Source organism: Castor canadensis, chromosome 13 (assembly GCF_047511655.1).
Source record: "Castor canadensis chromosome 13, mCasCan1.hap1v2, whole genome shotgun sequence".
NCBI lineage: Eukaryota > Metazoa > Chordata > Mammalia > Rodentia > Castoridae > Castor > Castor canadensis.
Genome location: NC_133398.1, coordinates 90999169 through 91017333, shown reverse-complemented (window position 1 = coordinate 91017333; position 18165 = coordinate 90999169). Strand labels below are relative to the sequence as shown.

General features: G+C 40.4%; 1 protein-coding gene across 7 annotated transcripts in view; it reads left to right on the top strand.

Moving 5' to 3' along the window:
• The window catches only part of Ntrk2 (neurotrophic receptor tyrosine kinase 2), a 333650-nt gene extending 316579 nt beyond the window's left edge, over positions 1-17071 (top strand). For all 7 annotated transcript variants that reach the window (XM_074052265.1, XM_074052264.1, XM_020153400.2 and 4 more), the window contains 2 exons: positions 9436-9594; positions 11396-17071. In XM_074052265.1, the coding sequence (XP_073908366.1) occupies positions 9436-9594; positions 11396-11581 (345 nt within the window). In that variant the 3' untranslated portion in view covers positions 11582-17071. The remainder of the gene's footprint in view (positions 1-9435; positions 9595-11395) is intronic.
• Positions 17072-18165: the final 1094 nt, after the last annotated feature.

Genomic DNA, 18165 nt, shown 5'->3' with positions numbered 1-18165 from the left:
TGTTTACCCTTGATCTACTGTCCGAATATGAGGGAGAACAAACGATTTTTGGTCTTTTGGGCCAAGCTAACCTCACTCAGAATGATGTTCTCCAGTTCTATCCATTTACTTGTGAATGATAAGATTTCATTCTTTTTCATGGCTGCATAAAATTCCATTGTATATAGATACCACATTTTCTTAATCCATTCATCAGTAGTGGGGCATCTTGGCTGTTTCCATAACTTGGCTATTGTGAATAGTGCTGCAATAAACATGGGTATGCAGGTGCCTCTGGAGTAACCTGTATCACAGTCTTTTGGGTATATCCCCAAGAGTGGTATTGCTGGATCATATGGTAGATCTGTTTAGATTTTTAAGAAGCCTCCAAATTTTTTTCCAGAGTGGTTGTGCTAGTTTACATTCCCACCAGCAGTGTAAGAGGGTTCCTTTTTCCCCCACATCCTTGCCAACACCTGTTGGTGGTGGTGTTGCTAATGATGGCTATTCTAACAGGGGTGAGGTGGAATCTTAGTGTTCTTAGTGTGGTTTTAATTTGCATTTCCTTTATGGCTAGAGATGGTGAGCATTTTTTCATGTGTTTTTTGGCCATTTGAATTTCTTCTTTTGAGAAAGTTCTGAATATATGTGTATGTAGTTTTTAAGCGCAGCTGCTAGTTTGCAAGTTTGAGCACTGAGTCTTTGAAAGATGAGACAGTGCAAGCCTGGGGGCAAAAGACTTTAAGAGCAATTAAGCTAAAGATAAGCTAAGAGCAAACATGGGACAGTGGGAGCCTAAGGAAAGAGGTTTGAAGCAAGCTTTTAAAGAACTGCAAGGAGTAAGTCCTTAAAGAATCAAGATAGAGAAAAGAAGCAATGAGGGTTATGTGTCTCCAGCAGAGTGTACAACACACTTGACCTTAACTTTCTATCTGTCTGTCTATCCTGTGTCTTTTCTGAAATCTCCAGTTGCCCCCAGTTAAGCCCAGTTAGGTCCAGTAATAACCAAGGAATGAGAGAGAAAACCTCACTCCAGCAAGGGAGGGAGCACGAGAAACAGTGCCCCCTTCACAGGCTGACACCAGGGTTCACCCTGGTTCACCCCAAACTCTGATCATTCAGGAAAGAGAAGCAAGGCAGAAAGGGCTGATTTTTTTTTTCTAGGCAGTGTCCCCTGGTTCAGTAGCCACCTCCCCCAACCCTATTGGAAGCACCCACTCACTCTTTCTAATAGAGTTCTCATCTTCCTGGATGTGGTCATGAACACCCACAGGCTAACCACAATAGTTCCTCTGGGCTCCCCTCTCAAGGGGGAGGTTTCTGTGGACATTGTTTCTGTCTCCTGTTTTTAACTTCCCATTACAAATATGACAAATGATAAATAAGTAAATAATGTCCAGATATTCCTTAAAGTTTACAGATTTCATGAAATTTTAAAGGAACAGATCAGGAGAAATTGCTGAAACAAAGCAGTCAGGCATGGGATGCAAAGAAGAGGTCTCAGAGCCCCTTCAATATTTAATGCAGCCAAAAGCCTCAGACAACTAATCATCTCTTAATGGGGCTTGCCCTTTGGCCTGCATGTTTCTAAGGGAGTAAAAGGTTTGGCTTCCTCACAAGTTATCAGTCACTCACTGAGCAAATGCCATAAGCTGAAAGAGGCCTCCCAGGCATCATTGGTCTTTGCTAGTTAAATCTAGAAAGTCCCTGTTAGCATTACTCATCTTCAAACCACCAGTCAGGTATTTGCACTGGGTCTGTAGAAAGGCTCCTGCCTACCAATGTGCCTCTCACAAACACAGGAAGGAGACCATGGTGGGGAAAAGGTATGAGAATAAAGAGACAAACCTGGCAAGATTAAACAACTATGGCATTTTAACTGGAACTGAACAAGTAAGATTTGAAGAAAGAGTAAAAGAAAGAGGGGCTGTAAGAAGGGACTTGGGGGGCAGTACTGAGAAGAAAGTATCCAATAGGAGAAGGAAAGAGATGATGACTACTCAGGAGGCTGAGATAGAAGCATTGCAGTTCAAGGCTAGCCTAGGCAAAAATTAGTGAGACCTTGTCTCATAAACAAGCCTGGCATGGTGGCACATGCCTATAATCCCAGCTACTTCAGAGATGGAGGTAGTATAGTCACAGTTTGAGGCTGGTCAGGCAAAATCACAAGACCTTACCTGAAAAACAAACTAAAAAGAAAATGACTGGGGGCATGGCGCAAGTGGTAGAGTACTTGCCTAGTGAAAGCTCTGAGTTCAATTCCAAGTACCACACACACACACAAAAGAGACAATGATGAGGGAGCAAGAGGGGTGATACGTGCATTTTATGAGAAGCCCAATAGGAGAGAACTAAGGTTGTCATTTCCTCTTTCATTTCCCGGTTCCCCTGGAAAATGAGCTGTGCATTACTCACTAACTTGTACCAGAGATAAAGATGCTTTGTATGTTCTAAACAAGTAAATAAACCACAACAACAAAACTTAGAAAGTACCTAGGCTCTTGGCATGAAGAGTGGTGAGGTAGAGAGCTGTCTTCAGTACCAGTGGTCACCAATTTGTGTTTACACTTGTTTAGCAAGTTCTCAACTTCCTTAAACCCTAGTTTTCCAATGAAGAAAACAAAATTGTATGTTAAGCCAACGTGAAATTTCCACAATTTACAACCCAATGACCAGTGCACTGTGAATTGCTTGGGTAAGAAATAAAGTTTGTAGTTGTACTCATTAGATGTGTCCACCTTGATTTAAAAATAATGAAATCATTGATTTCTTATTTAAGGCAGTTTTATCAAGGTCCTTTTAGTGCTCTCCAGGATTTATTATTTCAAATACTTTTCAAACAGGTGGATTTAAAGGATACTTAGGCCTGGGTATTTTAACTAAAACACAGTTATTATTTTTTATTTTAACCAGATCATTCTATACATATTATCAGAATTATGAGGTGTCATAGAAGTAAACATTAAGAGCTAAAAGAATAATTCTTTTCTTGATATGTTTTTAAAATGGAATCCATTATTTTTCTCCACTCAATTTATTTTAGGCATCATGGAGTTTTTTTTTTTTTTTTTTTTAGCCTTAGGCTTCAGACATTGTTCTGATTGGCTTTACTAGTTTAACCAACTTGTGCTAATTAGTAGCCCACATGGTCATCCATGCCTCTATATTTTTAATTTTATGGTTTAACTTCCTTCTTCAGTTTCTCTCCTTTTTATCCAGCCTCAGAAAAGATGAGATAGAAGTCACTATCTTGAGATCAACATGCCCACATATTATGCATTATGAAAGTCTTCCTAGACTTCATTCTCAGGTCAAGTCCAGATTGAGTGATGGCAGCTCTGTTGTGGACAGTCCACAACAGAGGCAAACTAAGGAATGGGGCTTCTGATACAAATTAGAGGTCTTTATGCTCCCTATGAATCCCAATAATTTTGGTTGGGTTTTAGAGGTTATGAATTTTGTTAAATAGTCCTTATTTGGAGTGTCACATAGGCAAGCCTATTTCTATCCACCTAATCTAAGGCTTTGCTCTACCTAGAGTTTAGAGAAGTGGCTGAAGGCTAGACAGGAAAATAGTGAGGACTGATTTCTTTGAAAAAGCACCTAGAGAATTCCTTCACAAATAGCAGCACTCACAAGAACCCCACTTGAAGATGTGGTTTGCTTAACAACCAGACATAATTGATCAGCAAGTAGCCCTCTTGGGGTATGTGATCCATGAGCAAAAGAAGGGAACATCTTCTCTGTTCTCAGGGTGACACTAAGGACACTGGAACACTCATTGAGCTGTAGTGGGTAGGCTTCCTTGAAATGGTGAAATTTGAGGTGAGCTTGCTTTAGGAGATCTTTGAATTGTAAGAGACCAAACTTTCCAAGAGTCCTGAGTTAGTATTCTCTGGGGGAGGAGCCATGACTTGACTTGCTGGATGAACACAGATCTTATGCTGGAGACTGGAGAAACCAAAAGCACAGAGTGACCTATCAGAATGAATGCACAGTGTCCAGTGGGAAGGGGTGTTGTGTGTGGTTTTAGGTAAGTGACTTTAACTCTGGGGACTTTCGAGTCAGTATTGGTAACATCTGGACAAGCCAATGTCTACTCCAGAGGGTACCTATTGTGTTCATTGAGATAATTGAGTGGAAAATATTTGTAAAAGGTGAGGTACTATGTGTCGATGGATGATTACAGTGTCAGGATTATGGTGGGTGAATACAGAACCATAGAGTTTTGTGCCAGAAGTAACCAAGAGCTGCCATAAACCTACACATTTGACCAATCAGGACATAAGCCAGACCTAAGGAAACTTTTCCAAGTTGATGAATAGCACCCCAAGAACTAGAAATCTTGTCTCATGAGTTGAAGAAAATAAAAATTACAAGTCTGGAGCACCTTTTCAGCTAACTGGATTGTCCATCTTACATCCATTCTCTCTGACTTGCTTAGAGAAAAGCATGCAGCCTGCCCCAAATTGCCCACTGGAGAGTCCCTGAGGCAGTGCTGCCTATTGAGCCGTCAGAGGCAGAAATTCTGACTCCCAGTGTCATCGTTGGGATTGCATTCCATCTCACAAGCAAGAGAGTGAGGGCAATTTGCCAAGTAGCACAGCACAAAACAAATGTCTCCTTGTGTTTGTGGCTGCAGAGTGTGTGGTTTTGTATGGCCCAAAAGCCATTAAGTGTCTGTGATGAGAATGTGACAGTAATTTATAATAACAGTGACTCTTTTTAGGGGGTCTACCTTTGTGACATATTCCAAAATCCTAAGGAAAGGACTGCACAGAAATGTTCAGAAAAGTTCTAATGGATTAGAAAACTTATGAACCCTGCCTGAACTTTTATTAGATTGTCCTACCACTCACCCGTTTGACATCAGAACAAGGAAAGCATTATTTATAACATGTGTAAAATCTCTGAAGAGATTCTTGAAAGAATTAAAGTGAAAAAATCTGCCCCAAAGAGACCGCAAGCAGAAAATAAATGATCAGATGGGAAAACATGTAAATCGAAATGTGAATCTCTTTTTTTCTTTCTCCTTCAGAGGAAACAGGAGCTTTTTCTCTGGCTATTAGCAATATAGGACAAAAAGCCTGATACATGAGTTGTGTGTGGGTGCAACCAAAGGAACTATGTGGCCATTGCCAAGGGAGAAGTGCAGAAGAGTCCTATGTATTGATTCTTCCCTCTAATGTCTTCAGAATGACTGCTAAGTGTGATTCACCTTCAGAAATGTGTGAGCTTGAATATTTACCTCATGACAACCTGGGGAAGTACATATTGTTACCCACAATTTATTGTTGGAGAAACCAGAGCACAGAGAGGTGTGGCAACTGGTCAAGGTTACCCACTAGGAGACAGATAGATGCCATATTGAAACCCAAAGTTTATAATATCACAGACTGGTGTTGGACACTGCATGCCATTGTGGATGCACGAATAGGTATGGAAAGTCTGGTGTCTTTCTGCATTATCACAACCGGGTCTGTTTTTAGCTGTCTGGTTCTAGCAGCCCCATCAAAACAGTTCTCTCTTTTCCACAAACACATACTCAGATTAGTTTAATTTACTAAGTTAAAATTAAATTTTGCTGGGTGCCAGTAGCTCATGCCTGTAAATCCTAGCCACTTGGGAGGCTGAGATCAAGAGGATCACAGTTCAAGACCAGCCCAGGCAAATAGTTCATGAGACAACCCCCATACACACACCAGCTCCTAAATATCCAGAGCAAAATGAACCAGAGGTGTGGCTCAATGTCAGAGCACCTGTCTTGTAAGCATGAAGCTCTGAATTCAAACCCTAGTCCCACTCAAACCAAGAAATGTTAAATCTCTTCTTACCTGTTGAACTCCTTAGGTACTTCAATATTGGCCCAATGCATTATGACTCTTCAAAAAGTAAAGAGGGTTACAATTTATAGTATATATGACACATCGAACCTAGGGACTTTTGGGGAGTGCTAGCTGTTAAATTCTAAGGGACTGGTATACAAAAAAACTGCCACCTTGGCCCCTACCTAGTTCTCTAGTCACCCCAAAGTCCTCTTGCTATCCTCACACTTCAATTGTTTATGGATCACAATCTGGACTCTTTTTCAGTATTTCCATGAAAGAAATAATGATATTTTCTTCACTAAAACCCTGGCCCTCTTGCTCCATGTTAACTCTGAGCTGAAATCCTCTCTCCATGTAGTTGCCTACCCTTTGTCAGATTTTTATCTTTTTGGAATTTCTGTACAATTTGTGGTGTCACATTTATAAACAGCTCTTGCAGAAAGAGTCTGTGTAAGAAGTAATTGATTCTTAAAGAGTAATGCCTCTCTTAAGTCCTAAACACTTGGAGAAAGATTAGCAGACACAGGCACTTGTCCAAGAAACTCCCCTTCATGGAAATATAAACAGCACAACAAGAAGACAAAGTCACAGTCCTCTTTGGGAGAAGAAGGGCTTTCTAATTCACTTTGACCAGTAGGGGTCTATTTTATCTGGGAAAAAAACAGTGGCAACAAAATGCACAACTAAGCTATTTACACCCTTACAACTGCTGTGATGAACCACGGGATAGGGGCTGTTCCCTAAAAAGGAAGGAAAAGGTTACAATAGGCAAAGTAAGGCTCAGATCCATAGGAGCAGGGGTACTTTTCCATTTGATTTTGTTCCATCCTTGCTGGTGTGTAGTAGTCAAGCAGGCCAATGCCCTGTTTTGGGCCTTACTATGTCCTAACTAAATGCTCTCTATGTGGATGAAAATGGTCTGTAAGAACATCTAGACCTCAGTCCTATCTCTACCATGTGTCCAGAAGTGTTATCTTAGGCAAAGTCCTATATCTGGTGGAAACAATTTCATCATCTGTAGACCAGAGATGCCATCACGAATCTGGGTATGTTCATGAAATTAACGGAGCTGTGGACAGATGTTTTGTAAACTATATATAGATTTGCAGGTATGGTTTCAGAGAATGGGCAAGGAGACTGGAAATGCTACATTTCAAGGGTTAACAACCTTTGGAAATGAGTGTGTTAGTGTGCCCAGCCTTTGCTGGCATATGACAGAGGGAAGGTATACCCCATTCCGTGCAGTGGTAAAACGAATCCCTAACTGGTCAAAGAGCAGTCCTCCCTTGGTGCTGTTGTGGAGGCTGCCAAGAACTGGTGGGGTCATTACACAATCAGACAATGAGTCCTTCTAAGCATCTGAAAACATTGGCTCCCCCGTGTATATGAGCAGCTTCCTGTGCCAAAGTCCTGGGCACACAGAGGTCACAGTGTTGTGAACAGGATGAATAGTCACATGGCCAGAAATTCTCCATATTCCACCTGCTTCCTTTGATCAGTGCCTGGGCCAAGTTTGAAACTTATCCCTGAAATGGACTGTTGCCACCACCTTCAGACATGTCAGGCAGGTCCACGAGAAAAGTGTGTGTTCGTTCCATACTGAATCCTGTCACTGCTGTTGAGGGAGAAGGAGCAAGGAAATCTAACATGGATCAAGGCCCACCTTGGTCTTTCTGAGCATTGGGTTTATTAAAAACTGAAGAGTAAAATATGGGGCATCATAACCCTAAGCCATCAAGTGATGTCTGTTCCTGTCATTTGGCCTCATTGCGCAGAGAAGATGGACAGTGAAAATCTCCTCTTCTCGTAGCCTGTGCTTTCCTTGATACTTAGAGCATCATCTGAAATCACAAAGCATATTGGACAACTCTGCCACTTCAGCTCCTCAGGCTCCAGGATGAAGAAGCATTTCTTAGGCACTGTTAGTTTATTTCCTCCTGTAATAAGTCACAAATGGATATTGAGAGTTAGAACTGGGCAGAAACTGCGTAGCATTAGGCTGAACAGTCAGGGCTGAGAGTTACTGTTGAAGTCCTGCTGTAGTCCAGCATGTGTGCTGTGGTGTGTTGGGGTATCCTGTAGCCTGCTGGTGTCCAGGGATTACCAGAATGAGTAATGGGACCCATAGCTCATAGGGCTACTGTGTAGAAATCAATTCACAGTTTTAAAATCAGACAGCCTGATGTGCTACAAGCCTGAAGAGGATATCTTTTCCTTTATGAAATAGAAAATCACAACCAAGTCTTTGTCAATCAAGGTTCTCTTTGCCTGTGCTAATATTATTGCCAGCTGATGCCTTGCCCATACTTTCAGTACAATGGGCATGCATGTAAAGAATGCATTTATTTGTTGTTGCAAATAAGCTAAGTAGCAGTGCCCTGTAGTAGAGGAGAGTCCTAAATTTGGAGTCCAAAGACCTATACCTCAATGCAGCATGCAACATGCACCTCAGTTTTTTTTTGCTTGTAAAATGGAAATAACAACTTCTTTTTTGGACCCTGCTAGGTTGTAGTAAGTATAGTTTAGCCATCACTGTACACATATAATACCTTAAAGTGGAAGGAAGCTGTGGCCTTGTCCAGGAAGTAGAGATACTGGTAGGTCATTTGGAATGAAGGGCCCCTTACAGTTATATTGGTCAAAGTTATCTTGTTAATTAGAAGGTTGGGCAATCCTCTTAACAGTATATGTGTGCTTCTTTTAATTCAAGATGAACAGCATCCAACAAGTCTCATCTCTGCTCCTATCTGGTTTTAAAAGGGAATTGCAAATCATACAAAGAAATTATTGCATTAGGTATTGTTGTTCATGCCTGTATTCCCAGCTACTAAATAGGCAGAGATGGGAGGATAGTGGTCCAAGGCCAATTGCTTTTGTATGAGACTTTATGTGAAAAATAAACTAACAGTGAAAGGGACTTGACTCAAGTGATAAAGTGTTTGCCTAGCAAGTGCAAGGCCCTGAGTTCAATCTCCAGTGCCACAAAAGGAAGAGAGGGAGAGGGAGAAGGAAAGAGAGAAGGGGGGAGGAGGAGGGAGATGGGGGGAGGGAGGGAGAAAGGGAGGGGGGGATGGTGGGAGAGAGCAGGGAGAGGGTGAGAAAGAAAGGTGGGGGAGGAGGGAGGGGGAAGACAGAGGTGGGGTTGGGGGAGGGAGAGAGGGGGTAGAGAGAGGGGGGAGGGGATGAGAGAAGGGGTAGAGAGAGAGAAGGATGGAGGGGGGAGAAGAGAGGGCAGATAGGGGGGTAGAGAGGGGGGTAGAGAGAAGAGGGGTGGAGAGAGGAGGAAAGGGAGAAGGGTGAGAGAGGGGGTAGAGAGAGAAAGAGAGAGGGGGGAGAGAGAGAAGGGGGAGAGAGGAAGAGAGAGAAAGAAAGAGGAAAAGAGAAAGGGAGGAGGGAGAGAGAGAGAGAGAGGGAGCGAGAGGAAGAGAGAGAGAAATAAGTTGTTTTGACCATTATTAGTCTTTTATTTGTGAGGCTTGAGATGATAAAGAAATCACATACTCCTTATGTGTTTCCAAACAATGAAAATTAATAAGCACAGATAATGAAGGAAAACCACTCCCCTCAGCTCTATTCCACACATGGTTCTGGGGTGACTGATGCACCTTGTTGATTCCTTTCCTGCCAGGTCGGTGGTCACACGATGCTGCCCATTCGCTGGATGCCTCCAGAGAGCATAATGTACAGGAAATTCACCACCGAGAGTGATGTCTGGAGCCTGGGGGTCGTGTTGTGGGAGATCTTCACCTATGGCAAGCAGCCCTGGTACCAGCTGTCAAACAATGAGGTGTGCAGTGGGTTGGGAGAGACCCCCACAGGGTTGGGAGCTGAAATCTCAGAGACATCCTTTGCTGGAAATGATCTTATGAGTCTTTGTTGGTGGCAACAGCACTTCCCATAAAGCCTGCTGTGTACCTAACTTTCATGGCCAAAGTATAGTCACACCTAACATTCAAAGAATTTTGGAGAAAGAAAAGCACAATGTTTGCTAATCCATCCTTGCTCCTCTAAGGACTAGGTGCTGCTCATCTAATAAGTTAATAGCTAGCATATGGAATTCCAGCATTCTGGGAATCCTGCAAGGTTTCTGGTGTAGTTTCAAGGTGAAGTTGCAAGGTGTTTTCCTTTTTGCACATTTCACTAGGACATTACTACTAGTAAAAATTTTTAAGCATTTCATTTTCCTCCTGGAATCCTTTAGCAAATCTAATCATCCCTTGGCATCCATATGGAGTTTGTTCCACGATCCCCCAACCCCACCTTGAATATCAAAATTTAGAATGCTCAAATCCCTCATGTGGAATGGCTTAGTACTTCCATGTAACTTAGGCACATATTCTCTTACACTTTGTTACCTGTAGCTTACTTATAACACCTCCTATAATACAAATGAAATGCAAATAGTTTCATATACTGTATTGTTTAGAGAATAATGGCAAGTAAAAAAGTCTACTTGTATTCAGTTTAGATGCATTTTTTTCCAAATATTTTCAGTCTGTGTTGGTTGAATCCACAGATGTCCAGACCACAGATACTGAAAGTGGATTGTGTGTATTTGAGGCACAACATCTTGGTTGGGCATCTCACATCTTTGTCAGACTTCCAATTCCGTTAATCAATGTTCCTGCTTATTTCTGTAACCTGGGGTTCCCTGTCATTCAGCATTTTAACACAAAATGATTCACATTCCATCCCAGGCTAAAAAACCCTAAAGGATATAAGACTTACCCTGTGGGGTTTAGGAGTATTTATGCATAAATAAATGATTTGCCCAGCAGTTGTGGAAAGTCAGAGTGGCTTGAGAGGTAAATGTAAACCAACCAGATTAACCATGATATAAACCAACCTAGAATAATTCTCTTCTTGGTGAGAAAAAAAATGTGAGTGAACTTTTTAAAAAGCCCTCTCTCAAGGCAGGCATGGTGGTACATGCCTTTAGTCCCCAGCACTCTGGAGTCTGAGGCAAAAGGATCTTGAAATCAAGTCCAGCCTGAGCTACAGAATGAGTTAGAGGCCAATCTGGGCTACATGATAAGACTCTGTCTAAAAAAAATATGCCTTAGAGGTCAGGAAGGGCAGAAGGGTGAGGGGATAGAGAGAACTGGATAATGAATACCAAAGCAGTTTCACAGGGGTAATAAATTCTAATGCTCTCCAGAGCAGTAAGGTGACTATACTTTATACTACTTAGTATGTGTTTTATAAAGAACTACAAGAGAGGAGTTTTAAAAGAAAATCAATCAACTGTCCTTTAATAGAGATTGATATTGCCACATAGTGGAGTATTATTCAGACACCAATATTTTACCAAGTGCTAAAAGAGAGGAGTTCGGAGGTTCCCAACACAAAGACATGATACATGTTTAAGGAAACAGAAATGCTAATTACTCTGATGTGGTCACTACACATCAGTACATTTATCCAATTATCATGGTACACCCCATAAATAGTTAACAACTATTGTAAACGAATTAAAATAAAGTTGAAAAGAGAAAAAGACCCTCCCATGTCTCCTCTTTGCACACTGCCTTTTGCTTTATCTGCATGGCTTTTCCTCCTATCTGATCTCATCTTTGATTTCTGCCCAGGTGATAGAATGCATCACTCAGGGCCGAGTCTTGCAGCGACCTCGCACGTGCCCCCAGGAGGTGTACGAGCTGATGCTGGGGTGCTGGCAGCGAGAGCCCCACATGAGGAAGAACATCAAGGGCATCCACACCCTTCTTCAGAACTTGGCCAAGGCGTCTCCTGTCTACCTGGATATTCTAGGCTAGGGCCTTTTCCCCAGACCCGATCCTTCCCAACGAGCTCCTCAGACGCACCGAAAGGACAGACATCTTTTAACTGCCGCTGGACGTCATGACACTGCTGTCCTTCACGCTGACAGCGTTAACAACAAGACAGCGAGACGCTTTCAGAGGGAAGCAATGTGTACTTCTCCATCCACAGACACAGTATTGACCTCTTTTGTTTTTTTTGGCATTATCTTTTTCTCTCTTCCCACCTCCCTTTGTTGCTTCCTTTATTTTTCTCTTTTTCTTTCCTTTTTTTTTGGTCTTTCCCGCTTCACAGTCCTTTACTCTCTCCTTTTGATCAATCTGGCTTCTGTATTATTATTAACTCTGCATAGACAAAGGCCTTAACAAACCTAATTTGTTATATCAGCAGACACTCTGGTTTGCCCACCATAACTAACAATGCCTTGTTGTATTCCTGCCTTTGATGTGGATGAAAAAAAGGGAAAACAAATATTTGACTTAAACTTTGTCACTTCTGCTGTACAGACATTGAGAGTTTCTATGGATTCACTTCTATTTATTTATTATTATTACTCTTCTTATTGTTTTTGGATGACTTAATGCTGTGTATGAAAAGGAAAACTTGCGTTCGATCTGGGAAAACTTTATCTATGGGAGATTAAAACCATAGAGAGAGAAGATTTATAATAAACTATACAGTACAGGAGAAACAAAGACAACCATTGAGATCAGCCGGCGTCAGGCCCTACTTAGGAAAAACCCAGCAACTGTTATCTGGGAGGAATGTATTCTGCACCTCCCCCTGAGGACCTTTCTGAGGAGTAAAAAGACTGTTGACCTCTGTGCCGTGGACTACTCTTTTCCCATCACCAGAAACACTGGTGTGCAATAGAAAGAAAAGATGGCTTCCACGGGACACAAGATGACTCATCAGATGCTCACAGTATTATCTTGGTTGGTCATAGTGACAGCATTGGTGTGTTTCTCAAGTGTTAGCTACCAACATTTTATATGTTCAGTTGAAAAGAGTTGGATTCTTGCCCACAGATCATTTCAGGTTCAGATGGAAAAGCCAAGGACTTGGGAAAAGTTAGGACAAATTCTCAATTTGGAGGCAAGTTTCTCTTACATTGAACTTTTCAGATAGCAACTCCCTCCAGCCCCTACCCTCCACTCCCACCCATTCTTTTAACTGTGCAAGCAAAATTGTGCATGGTCTTCGTCGATTAATACCTTGTGTGCAGAAACTACTGCTCCAGATGGCATGCCCTGACAGGTAAAGCAGATCCATAAAAGGTCTAACTTATATAACTAAGGGACAATAATGGAGTTCACTAGCTGAGAATCAATGTCTCTGCACTGTAGGTCAATGGCGATGGGTTTTACCAAATAAGGACCCTGAAGCCTGGATATCTTCATCCACATCAAACCCACAGTCCATCCCCAAGGGAAAAGGAAACCTCACCCAGGGACATCACATGCATTCATGTTCAGTGTACACAGGCCAGGTCTCTTGGGCTCTGCTTGGGAGAGTGGTTTCATTTCAAATGTACTCCCTTGTAAATATGCTATTTATTTCTTCACTCCATTAAATAAAGTAAAAACAAAAAAATTGGCACAGCATGCCAATGGGAGGCTGTGCCCAGACTGAGCATGGAGATGTGTTTCTGGACATAGTCATTGGTGATATTCAATAGAAATTTACAGTTATTTGGCTAGTCAGTTATATTATGGGAGAAAAATGTTTCTGTTCCTCAAGAAAACTTGCTACCCTCTGTGAGGGGAACTTTGCTAAACTTGACATCTTTGTAACATGAGCCAGATTGAAAGGGAGCGATTTTAATTCATCTTAGTTCATTTATTTAGTATTTGTTTCTAAGGGTGCAAGAGCTCTGGTTAGGTTTTGCTTGTGCCTCTTAATTACTGGAGCACCTTAGTTTCCATTATAGGCTTTGAAAGCCAGTTCTCAAAAACTCAAAAGTATAAATTAATAGAGAACTAAAGGGAATCCAGTAGCATCTGTGGCCAAGTGAAGGGGTGGACAAGATGAACCACATTGTCCCTTCAGGTTCTGCACTGGCCTACGAGAGATAGGAGTCGAGTTATTTGTTCTCTTTGTTGATGAAAACAAACCCCTCCAGAATATACATAATAATATAATGAAAGCCATATCTCCATGATATATACACAAGTATATATCATACTAAGGACCCTTGGTACTGTTTAAACACTGTGGAACTCTGAAGCAGGAAGGAAGGGGCAGATTTGTACAAACTCTTCTAGATTCCATTAGCAATGACCTGAAAATACACAGGTTTGTCACTTGCTGTGTCTGCTACTCTGCTCTGGGAGAAAAAGCTGCAAATTATTTATTTTAACAGAGAGCAAAGGAAACAGTACTTTAAGGGGTCAAATTTAAGGAGGGATGTGCAGTTCTAGATGAAAGATGGGAGCATTCCATTCCAATTTTGTGTTTTCCTCTGCAGGAAAAAAAGAAAATAAATCCTTACACCTTCTGACAAGTCCTTTAAGGTCTTCAAATGAATGTTTCTATGCAAGTGCAAAGTTTTATAGTTATTTCTATTGATTATTATTATTATTCCCTCTGTTGTCTCAAGAGTATGTGCTGGTTTCAGAGATGTCTTGAATTGAAAGAACATCAGATTGTTTTAAAATAGTTGAGTGAGCCACAGAATGTCTTGAAATATTCATCACAGGTCTTCTACCACCACCTTTCTCATGGTCTTCTAATTTTTAAAAGTCAACATCCTCCATCTAAAATGTGATCAGTATATCACCAAATATGACCTGCCATCAAATATATTAAAGCTAGGACAATAGCAGTGGCAAACTTAATTCTCTAACCTGAATCCAGACTGACAATCATCTCCACTTATAAATTGTTTAATAGTTTCCCATACACTTTTTGCATGTGTTTGCAATCGATTCCTATTTTTATAGGTGAGGAAATTGAGATTCTGAGAAGTTCATAGGCATGTTAGAAGTCTCCAGCCTAGGTTCCAATACCGGCTGGCTTCATCCAAGTACTCTGACTTTATAAGCTCATGATTCTGTCCACTAGAGATGCTAATATACAAACAAGCATTTCAGGAAGTAAAGCATGGTAACAAACTCATGAAGTAGGATATGAAGTTAGACGAGCAAAAGGAAATATATTAGATGGCAAGGCAGCTGAGATAGTGTGGTATGTATAATCATGCTCTTACCTTCAGCTAAATCCTTGTACACTGAACCAATGTCATAATCAGACTTATTTAGAAAACACTTTGATCTCTGCTCTCAAGGATTATATTAGAATTTATAATATACATGTGTTCACATCAGCGCTCCTTGTGGTATTTTCATGTATTTATATATATGTTATAAATACTTGATTTATACATATACAAATGCACATCATAGTGTGTTTGTGTGTTTATGTATAAATATATAGGCACACAGTAATAGAGATAATTATAAGTAGGGTGCAGTATGAATAATTTGTTTAAAATCTGCTAAATAACCAAAATTTTTTAATGTCCTTTGGCAATTAGCGTTTTCATTCTCCATGTGGGTGGCGCTACAATGCCCTTTTCAACCCTGTGCAGCACTACATGGATAGACGGCATACCTGAGATAATGATTTCCCAAAACAATTGAATGAAAGCCATCCCACTTCAAGTCCTTTCCCTGGCTCCTTGCAAAGGAAAATGCAGACTGAAATAGACCTCCTTATGTAAAAGTCCAGGAAAGGAAAATTGAATTTTTTCTTCTTGCACACTTTTGCTCACTTTGTCCTACTGTGACCCCTTTATTTACACATGAGTCAGAGTGCAAGTTTTCCAGATGTAAATTGGAACATTGGGAGACCAGTGTCTTGAAAGTCAATGATGAGAAGCCTATGACTCCACAGCAAGATGAGCAACACTTCGGGATTCCTTCATTCAAGTGTGAAAGTATGAACCAATGGGATGGAGTGTTGTCCTTTGAAAAGCAGTCAGCAGGATTCCCTGGTCAAGAATGGACTTTTCATAACATTTCTTTTTGAAAAGTGGACAGCCTCTAATACCAAAAAACACTAAATTGTGTCTAATTTTTAAAAATGACTGAATAGACACACATATACCTGATTCTCTTACTACCCCATTTTTTTCTCCCCTATTTGAGTACTTTTTTTTCCAATCCTACCTTTGCTTTGGCCTTGTATATCACTGTTACAGGAAATCTCATGAAAGAAATGGCTAGTGACCCAACTTCCTATACATAAAGTTAGCAGATAAAGCCAATTCTTTGCTATGTGTAATTGGAATGTAGAGACTCAGGTTGTGATAGCTTGTATATGAATTTCAAATGTTATTATAATGAGATGGGGATGGGAGGGATTTACAATTAGAAGTGACAATGCAGGAAGGAATGTTTTCTTATTGTCAGGGCTGGAATGAATCACTGCTGCTAAAGTCAAAGTTTCTTGAATACACTTAGTTTTTGCAAACCTTCCTGCTTTTCCTTTGGCATTTATTTATTTATTTGTTTGTTTGTTTATTTATTTATATATATACTTTTGCTCCATTCATCACAAACATAAAGCAAAGCAAAAAAATATGTCTATGTATATGTGTTGCAGGCAAAACACTGTGAATCTCGTGACCACAACCCAGCAACTACTTTGCCATCTTAACATACGTCTCAGGAGACGAAATGGGAATAGATGGGAATGTCAGTTTCAGTCTATGCGTTCTAGCCCAGGTCCATGTTTTTTGATTTCTTTGGTCTGTACAGTAGTAAAATAATGATGCTGAGTGAAGGTTGACTGAATGCTCAACAAACTAGAGCAAGCATAATCATAAAAGCTGCTAGTAGCCACGTGTTTGAACAAGAAAAAAAATGAAGAAAATGAAATGTAATGTTGAGCCTACATCTTGCAGCTTGTACATTTTACTATTGCTTAAAAATGTATAAAACAGCTGGAAATATATTAAATGCAAGGTCTCTGAATTAAATGTGAATTTCAAATATGTAATTCCTTGATAAATGACTAAATTATGGTGAAATATTGCCCCTGCATTCCTTGATCATTTCTATGACTTACAAACCTGCCTAAAGGTGTGGGCACTCTGCACTTGCTTCTGTATCTGAAGAGATGTTTGTATATTTCCAGGCCATATACAACAAATTCAATATCTCTCTGCAGATATATTTCCCCTGAAATGGTGACCTGGTATTGGAACTCTCTATCTTTTCTTTGGTTTATTTTTCTTTCAATGTGCCGTCTCTGTGCCAATACTTACCAGTTCTTGTTTTGCAATGTTTTGAGGTTCATTGCTTTACTAAGACCCACTGCATCTTGGCTGATTTCAAAGTGACACCTGAATACAGTGTTTAAAAAAAAAGTTTGTTTGTAAATCATGTGACCAGCTTCTCTCAACCTGACATGGAAAGTCTCTTGTACTACAGTGTATTTAATAACAATGATGTCTTACAATAAATAACATCCTCCAAAAGAGAGATCAAAAGTGGACATGATTACTTTTTAAATATGAATAGAATTTACACAAAGCATGACATGCTCCTTTTTATATGCACACATGTCTGTCTATCTGTATGCATTTTTAGACGTGGGTATAGTGTTCTTGGTTAGAGGTTGTGAAAGTAAGTGATCTTACATACAAGATCCCTAATCTCACTACAAATCTGACACTGATAGCTAGAGCATCATTGTTCATTGCTTTAAATACTGAGGTGATATAAATGTTCTTCTAATTTGGTAACTTCCAGATATATGTAGCTAGTGGCCACCTGAAATGTGGCCACCCACTATGGCTGAACAACTGAATTTGAAATTGTATTGAATTTTAATTAATTTACATTTTAACAGCTACATGTGACTAGTGTCCACAATGTCGGACAGCACAAAGTGAAAAACCAGTTTCTAAAAGATCAGGCCAAAGAAATGTCCTAAGAGAAATGGTGTGCATTGTAACATTCTCAGTGAGGGTAGCTGTGAGGTTCTGAATGACCCACTAGTGAATCAACCATACTCCTGTTTGTCATTGTTTCACATCATATTTCTCAGTGTCTGGTCTCCTTTCCTCAACCCCAAGAGGCAAAGCAGCATCTTGACAGCATTCCTGGCCTATGCCAGTCTCCAGGAACATAAGATTTGGATGTAGACCATCTAAAACCCAACACTTTCAAACACGCCTTATGAATACTTCTTCCCAGTGGTGCAGATGTGTTTTCCTTCAGTTAAAAAATATGACAGATTAAAACTCAGCAAAGACTTTGAGAATTCAAAGCTATATAAGGAGCAAAACAACTTGTTCAAAATTCCAAATAAGATTATGTGTCCCTGTGGGATCAAAGTGTGTATTCCACTATAAAAAAAAAAAAACTAGATTAAAAGAGGAAAGTTTAACTGCTAATATCTTGGCCAGGTATAGCCTAATTTGGACTTATTAAAGGTCCTAGCTTATACCAAACTACATTTTAGTATTTCTATAATTGGTGCAATTACAAAGGTATCAATGGAAATTTGAAACCTTAAGTCACGTGCTCCAGAGCCCTCAGTCATTTCTCGGTATATCTCATCTAGCCTTCCT